We start from the raw sequence: 8,631 nt of genomic DNA, 5'->3' as shown, positions 1-8,631 counted from the left end.
TAAACAAAAGTTCTGTTTTTTACAGGTGTTTCCTCAACCTGATGATCTGTGTTAAATCATAGTCATGCACAGAGAGCCAATGATATGTAAACGTTTGTACACACTTCTACTCAAAATGCAAACAATTGCCACATAATCTTTACAATATGTGGTTTCATATTGCCTTCTTATTCATTCTACAAATGCAGCAGTTTATGTCCTAAACAGACAAAATCCTTTATTATAGTTAGGCTGCAGAAAATTGTGTGTGATTGGATTTAAAACACTGTGTCTAGTTACTTTCATCAAGCAAAAGCCATATCGTAAAACAAACAAACAAACATGATAATTCATGATAAAACAACAACAAAGATGAACCTTTATCAGGCATAAGGGTCACTCCATCCAGCACAACAGTAAAAAGTGTCTGGGCATTCATGTTACCTTCTGCCTGCCTAGTTCATACAGCTGTTGGTGTTTTGTTATTTATTTATGATAAATACAGTCATGTAATCTGTAAATTACAGAATATGCTGATCTTTTGTTCATATGTAAATCTGCACAATTTTCTGTTGGATGTTTTATAGTAGCCTACATGGATATAAAATACATGTAGGCTATAAATCAATAACCGATGCACACGTTGAATACTTGAATAATTGCTGAGATAGCGTTGAGATATCAGGTGCCATACGATTTATTCAATATAAAACTACCTGTCCTATTTCATACCACAATATTTTTTAAATGCTGCAGACTATTGATATTTATGTACACACAGCCTACGGCCAACCAGTGACCTAGTTCCCAAATACTTTATATTTATTTTATCTTAGTAAAACTATAAATGACTTTTTTTCCAAGTTTGTTAAAACTTGCAGAATAGACAAAAATGATCATTTTTTAATCTTCGATTTTTTTTTATTATATCCATATCCTACAATATCGAGTGAAATTGCAGCATTGGATTTGCCTGGTGTGACACCCTTTTTTCATCTATAGATTAGCCGTCTTGCCATTTATATCACGCGTATGCTCAGACATTTATAGCTAATTTACCTTCAGATTGTTTTAATATTTATTAAGTGAATTTTATGCATAGGTATTTTCTCCCCTGTCTTGCTTATTATTGCCATCTTGTATCGTTACTGCTATTGTCAATAAGTCAACCTAGATATGGCCAGCAATTTGAGCCAATCTTTAATTAGCATTTCTGTATTCTTGAGTTGAGCGTACTGGCTCATCTGGCGTTTAGAACGAAGTGAGAGACAACTAGGGTACTGCTCCAGTTGAGATTCGCCTCTAGTCACGCGCAACTCCAGTCTCCTGGGAGCACAAAAGTCTGTTTAAGTCACATTAAGTTTTGCACCAATAATCATAACCAATTGTAATTGTTTGAAATGTACGAAGACAGTCAGAGTGGGTGAAATTTCTTGCGCTTATTATAATACCAATAAGCCGTTACGCCACCGCCACCAAGCCCGCATTTGAAGAAAAGCACTTGTTGCTTAAAGGATGCCATCATAGTTCTCTATAAAGGGACTCATCCGGCTACAGTAGCAAATTACAACCAATTTCGTTACCAACTGAATCAAATGTACATTCACTGTGATAGTTTTAATTTGTTTAGTAGAGGGTGAATGTTGTAACACATTTGTGTTTCAACGTGTTCTCAAACTTTGAAATAAAATTACCATATTTCCTATCTAGTTTTGAATTCTAGCTATTATTTATTTTTAAACCGAAACGCATGTACAAAGTGTGACAGGATGAAACATTAATACATTTGTTTGTTTGTTTATATTTGCCAAATTCAAGTTCAAAATAATTATGACCCATTTACAAAACTTTATATTATATAGCCTAAGCATTTTAATTAAAAAAGGTAAACAATTAGGCTAAGAAACCTCGCAGTCGCACAAAACAGCAAAAAAAATGGGTTGCAAATACAATATACATAGCCTACAATTTTAAAAACATTGATATTGTGTGTGCACGTATTTTAGTCATTCATACTGCGTTAAATTTAGGCCTATCAATTTCCCCATTTTGTCAAGTCTTTGTGTTAAGAAATAGGCTACATAGAAAGTGTTTCGTGATTGATAGCATTATGCACACTTAGGTCTTTTTTATTGTTAAATTCAACTTAGTTATCTATTCGCGCGGAAGCATAAACACATTTCAGTTTTTAATTATGATGGGTGTCTTATTTTGCTTCCACTGAACCGCACATTGACACCATACGTCTAGGTTTAATTCCTTCTATTCCCGCTAAACATGACATGTCTGAAAGAATGTAACTCATCAGGTCTTGTGGTGCAAGCCACGGAGCTGCCGCGCACTGCCGCCACCCTGCGCTTTCGAGAGAGGAAAAAACATCTTGCAATAATCAGTCCAATTAGTGGAGGTCGCGGCTGCGCGCTCTCCGGTTAGCTGTGGGAGGTTGTCAAAACAGGGGGCGGCTATTAGACGAAACGCGATCCCCATTCATCAGCATTGTAATAATCACCATGCAGACGAGCAGCGCAGGTCCTGCGAAGCTCTGATCAAAATTATCCGTGGAAACAAGCCGTTTACAAACAGTGTCAAGGCGAGACGAGTACCTTGATTTGGCCTGTCACTGACATACCCCCACCACACACACACACACACACAGACAGAGCATCCTTTCAGTTTCAGTATGTGTTTTCCATTGCTTAACTTCACTGCATTGTTATAGTTTCATCAGAGTGTCACAAATGGAAATATAGCCAAGGTAAAATACCTCGATTTGTGACGATCACAGAATAAGCTCAGAATAATGCTAAACTGGTAGCGTAACTGTTATATTGATCATCATTTTATGTTAATCTGCATCAATTGGAAATAATATATTGGTATTATTTAAGTAAGGGATGATGGATTAATAAGTAATGGGATCAAAGTAGCGTGAAATGTTTACTTACCGCAAAGTGCCATTTAGGCGCCATATAATACCCATTTTTAAGGGCAATGGCCGTCGAGGCTGGCATTAATAGATCTGCTTTTATTTATTATTATTTTGCTTAGCCTACTATTTATTCACAATGTCAACAAAAGTAATTAAACTGCGTTAATTTCAGCGTGTACAGTATAATTTTAGCTGTCACCTGAGCGTAGATTTTAGGATTGTTCTTTCGTTCGTGTTAATTATGTAGCTATAATAATAGCATCATAATTGTTGCTGATGTAAAAAGTGAAATATTAAATTGAATAGATGCTAGATTTTTCTCATTAGATGATAAGCATGTATATTGAAAAATGCATCAGAAACATTGATTCGCTACTTGTTTCATTATGTTATCATTTGTTTATCAGAACTTGCATATTTACATACACATGTAAAGCGACCCAGTGTACTTTAGGCGACTATATTATGCAAAATTACCAGTTAAAAGGTTATATTGGAAATTTAGCATTGTAAGCTTTCCATGATATTAACCTCAGAGAATGTTACTTGCTTACTTGAATAATATGCTATGCAAGTTCTGAAGTCTTCTTCACTAACAAGCCACATCACAGGCCTTTACTTCAGCAATGCAGTACGGGTCTCTAAAAGACTGCAAAGACACTTGAACTTAAGCTAAGCAATTTTCCCTCTGCTTTATGACAAGGTTGGCATGTCTCAACACCGTCAGCATTTTTATTTCATGTAAGATGTGATTTTGCTTAACTTTCTTATGACCTCAAGTACCATTCAGCTGAAATCAGAGTGGACCTGATTAAAGCAGAACTTTGTTTCTGTGCCGCTACATGGTGAGTTACAGTTCAGACTACAGACACTGACTGATGATATGCCAATAATGGTGTGCGTAATAGGCATCATTAAAAGATGCGCCTCTCGCGTCTGTCACTTATTTGCGGTGTTTTACATTGTTAACTTTCAGAAAAAAATAATGTTCTATAGCTTTGGTTCAGAATATATAGGCTATATACAAACTTAGTAAAAGGACAAACATACTGTTATTACTTCGATTAACTTTTGTCAACAGCATTTTTAATGAATCTGAGTTGTCTTACCGGTACAAACGTCCCTCGTAGTGTTTCATATGCCTTTGTGGTATGATACCCAATCGCTGTTCTTTCTAACGTGTATCCTTTAAAACCGCTCTGTACTACTTAAAAACGCCCTCCAACCCTGTTGCACTCCGGTCCATAATGCCTGGCTTTCACGCGTGTGCACTTAGAGAAACATACCCCCTTGTTTATCCTCAACAACTGCTAAATAATGCATAACACAGCATAACTGGCCCGTTTAAAAAACAACCTTGAATTGAACAGGAAAATAAAATGCAGACTGAATGTGCTTGCAAAAACATGTTTGTGTCAAATTGAGATTTTATTTTATTGCATTTGATAGCAGTAATAATGATGTGCTGCAAAAGAATTAGAGAGAGCCTGTGTGTGGTTTTCTGAGAGTTTCCCAAACGCTTAAATAGTTTTGATGTGATCAACAAGTTACAAAGTGGTACGTTTGCAGGGTGGATTGTCTGATTATGGTCACTCGCACTCCGGCTCCTTGGTTTGGAGAGCGTCTGGTGCGCAGTCTTGCTCTGGCGCTCTCGTCTCAACTACTGCTACCTCACTACCTCAAAGATCAGCGCTCTTTGGTTGTTAGAAGTGTCTGTCAAACCCCGGGCAAAAATGTAATATACAGGGAAAGTCGAGGCTATATTTCGACGTCGGTGGGCGGGCTCTAAATGAAGGGAATAATCAGTCCGCCAGCCCAAGGAGCCACCTCAAAGCATATCAGGTTACCTTGAATGACAGCGTAACCATGGCAAATAATTTGACTAAAACTATTGTCTTATCCTCATCATCCCCGGGTCAGATAACCAACCAATCACAGTTCACATAATCGCTTTTCTTGCCAGCTTAGAATAATATTATTAAAACAAGAGAGCGAGGTCCTTCTTCGGGAGTGCGTTATGCTGAAACGACATAGAAGAGGTGGCGAGAGACTCGCGCAGGAGGAACAACTTTCTCTCGTGTGCTTTAGATGGATATACGGTGTATTATGCTTGCTTGAACGGATCTAAAGTTGTGTGCCTCTCTACGCCCGGAGATTTGATTTCGTCAACTTAAGAAGTTTTAAATCTTTGTCTCCCAAAGGGTTTACTTCAAATCTATTGAAGAACTGTCACTGTCATCGTTAAAACAGACATAAGTACGAAAAGTGAACGTTTATTCGTGACAAACCATGTCTATGCTTCCCACATTCGGTTTTACGCAAGAGCAAGTGGCGTGCGTCTGCGAGGTCCTTCAGCAGGGTGGAAACATTGAACGTCTCGGGCGCTTCTTGTGGTCTCTGCCGGCTTGCGAACATCTCCACAAGAACGAGAGTGTGCTCAAAGCAAAAGCTGTGGTCGCTTTTCATAGGGGAAATTTTCGAGAGCTTTATAAGATTCTGGAGAGCCACCAGTTCTCTCCCCACAACCACCCGAAGTTGCAGCAGCTGTGGCTCAAAGCGCATTATATCGAGGCTGAGAAGCTCCGGGGCCGCCCTCTTGGGGCTGTTGGGAAGTACCGCGTCCGAAGAAAGTTTCCGCTACCCCGCTCCATTTGGGACGGCGAGGAGACAAGTTACTGCTTTAAAGAAAAAAGCAGGAGCGTGCTGCGGGAATGGTACACCCATAACCCTTACCCTTCCCCGCGGGAGAAGAGGGAGCTAGCAGAGGCAACGGGGCTAACGACAACACAAGTCAGTAACTGGTTTAAAAACAGACGTCAACGCGACCGAGCAGCGGAGGCGAAGGAAAGGTACGGGTCTTAATAACTGTAGCTTAAAAATAGGTTCGGTTACTTGTTTAAAATTAATTAGATCACTTTCTTTATACGAGTGCATTCATTTACGTCGTGTAATGTGCATTAAGTCAGCGATCAGGAGCCTATAACAATCTTTAAAAAAAACTTACATTAAAACAAACAAACAAAATCCCACAGATGGATGGCCAGACAGTCACAACAAATGTCATCATTTCTCCAAATCTGTTAATGCCGTTTTATATGTATATTTATAGGCTATTCATGTTATTTTTAACAATATGCCTACTTTTCTTAAACGGGGTAGTTTTATTTCCTAATATGCCTAACTTTAGGTGAAATAGTCCACTGATAATTAATAGGAAAGTTTTTCCGAATTGGGAGAGTTGTATATTCTTGTTTAGAATGTGTGCAGTTGCATACTCCTTAAACGGGTGTCTTGTTTCACCCGCAGGCGAGGTAGTCAAGTTGAAACCACAGTGTAAACCATTAAACTAGCTCGTATGTTTCCCGATATTTTATACTTAATTAATACTTCATGAAAGAACCTTTACTTGACACGTTGTGATTGAGAATTTAGATAAATCAGTAGGTGACACTGTTCTTAACCCAGGCCAATTATTTCCAAGCCATGTAAATAAATAGGGCCTACATAAATCATGTTCGCTGATATACTTGAACGTTCTTCAATACAAATTATTAATATTGACACGAATTAAGAAGTGCAATAGGGCGAATGATTGATACAGACACAAATACACGCACACCGTTGGCAGCCGCATGACATATCTGTGTGCTACGTATAGTTGTAATAGACCAAGAGTAAAGAGATATTTTTAATTAAATTTTTAAATTCGATTTTTGTAGTATTTTCTAACAAAAAAAAATCTAATACAAACATTTAGGCTAATACCTACAGAACCAAACCGTTGTCTTCAAATGATATCTAATGTTGTAAATAATTACATAAAATAATATTAATTGGATAATATTAATGTTGTTTATTATAGCCTACCTATAAAATATAGCCTACGAATAATATTAGAATAATGACATTATTATTATTATTATTATTAGTAGTAGTATTAGTAGTATTAGTATTATTATTAGGGCTATTATTATTATTAGCAGAAGGTGTGTTTTACATGTCAGCTACGTATTTATTTGTTTATTTAGTTTATTGGTTGTGACAGACATGGTTTTACAGCAGATGAGTGAATTTTAATTACAGCCCACTAATAGTTTTAACAGTACTAAACTTGTCGGATATGTTGCTCTAACTCTAAATTCTCATTTTCACAGGGAGAATAATGAGAACTCGAACACAAACAGTCACAACCCGTTAACGTCTTCCATGAATGGAAATAAGACTATTTTAGGAAGCTCGGACGACGACAAAACGCCGTCTGGTACCCCAGATCACACCTCGTCAAGCCCGGCCTTGCTCCTCACGTCGAACTCCGGGCTTCAGTCCCTCCACGGCCTCGCACCTCCACCCGGTCCCAGCGCCATCCCAGTGCCTAGTGCAGATTCCGTGCATCACCACCATTCATTACACGACACTATACTGAACCCTATGTCATCAAACTTGGTCGACCTTGGCTCTTAAACATGTGGACCCTTTCCAAAGGACGCTTGTACATGAACGTTTAGAGTAAAACATCTCCAGACACGTATAAAACAAAAGCAAATGAGACATGGAACGGACAAAGAGAGTTGTGGATGTTTGTCGGCTGATCTACTCGCAAAGCTGATATGGAGGGCCTTGATAGAGGTATTTTTCTAGAATGTAATGCCATGATCTATTGTTAATAAACATGCTAATAAACGTCTTACTTGTTTATATCAACTTTATTTGATATCGTTATTATTTTAGATTGCAATTGACCCAGGACTTTTCGGTCGCATATTCCGTTTGTTTACGTTTATTCTTTTAAAAAGGCCATACGTCGTTTGACTTTAATGGGATTTCGTTTAATGAAATGTTTTAATATCAACACAGCATTTTTGCAGGACTATGGGGCATCTCTTCATTTTCATTTGTACTTTTTGGAAAGCGACTGCATGTAACCTTTGGGATTAATAAACTCCAAACTCATCATAGTTTCATATACCCTTAACAATAAAATAAGATGCATTTACTGAGCAAAGAAAATGTTTGGATGGTTTTGTTGTGCATGCTGTGCAATGGTCTGAGCACGTGTTCTGGTTTGATCGTAGGAGACCCTGTTTACTAAAATGACATGCATCTGGTCACGTGGTGGTTCAGCAAAGTAGTTTTAGACTGCAGTGATCGTAATCTTGATTGATTAAAAAATTAAGATTATAAAATTTTGGATTTATAATAGTGCATGATCCATGTTACAGTAGGTAACGGTTATAAAGTAGGCTATTTGACCACTGCCTTGACGGTACTGGCCCTTAAAAATGGAAATGTATGTATGTTTCTTATTATGCCCAATTGTCGACCACAAACACAAGCGATGCCAGTGCTTTTCCAATGATCAGGAACTTCACAGTGCAGGTGTCATGCGGTTCTAATCTGATATTCAATGTGCTCCATAGGCCTATCCTTAATTACGAACACATATTTCAGTGCCGCACAATGCTCGAGCACAACATTAGGCCCACAGCTACCAGAATGATGTCATTCTTTGAGATAATTTTATTTATAGAACACGGATTCATTTTGAGATTAATGGATAAATAATTTGGCTACCGTTATTATTATTATTGTTTAAAGCTAACCCGCCAATGAGACAAAATAATAATTGGTCTTATTTTTTTATTGCTTTTTTAAACTTTTTTATTTATTTATTTTTTACTTTTACAACTCCGTAATAGATTAAGTAGTGGGTTCTCTAGCTGCAG

General features: G+C 37.7%; 1 protein-coding gene across 1 annotated transcript; it reads left to right on the top strand.

The window, feature by feature from the left end:
• The first annotated feature begins 4,914 nt into the window (after positions 1 to 4,914).
• On the top strand, positions 4,915 to 7,907 carry LOC306882324 (homeobox protein SIX2). Its single transcript, XM_079436871.1, has 2 exons — positions 4,915 to 5,757; positions 7,063 to 7,907. The coding sequence occupies exons 1-2, from the start codon at positions 5,198 to 5,200 to the stop codon at positions 7,367 to 7,369; spliced, it is 867 nt and encodes a 288-aa protein (XP_079292997.1). The 5' UTR covers positions 4,915 to 5,197; the 3' UTR covers positions 7,370 to 7,907.
• Positions 7,908 to 8,631: the final 724 nt, after the last annotated feature.

This window comes from Barbus barbus (genome assembly GCF_936440315.1).
Source record: "Barbus barbus genome assembly, chromosome: 16".
Taxonomy (NCBI): domain Eukaryota; kingdom Metazoa; phylum Chordata; class Actinopteri; order Cypriniformes; family Cyprinidae; genus Barbus; species Barbus barbus.
This window is presented reverse-complemented; position numbering and strand designations above follow the sequence as displayed.

Excerpts from the sequence above, each read along its gene's own strand:
- LOC306882324 (XM_079436871.1), top strand. The coding sequence starts at position 5,198 with ATGTCTATGCTTCCCACATTCGGTTTTACGCAAGAGCAAGTGGCGTGC. Across the intron at positions 5,758-7,062 it reads GCAGCGGAGGCGAAGGAAAG|GGAGAATAATGAGAACTCGA; the intron begins GTACGGGTCTTA and ends TCATTTTCACAG.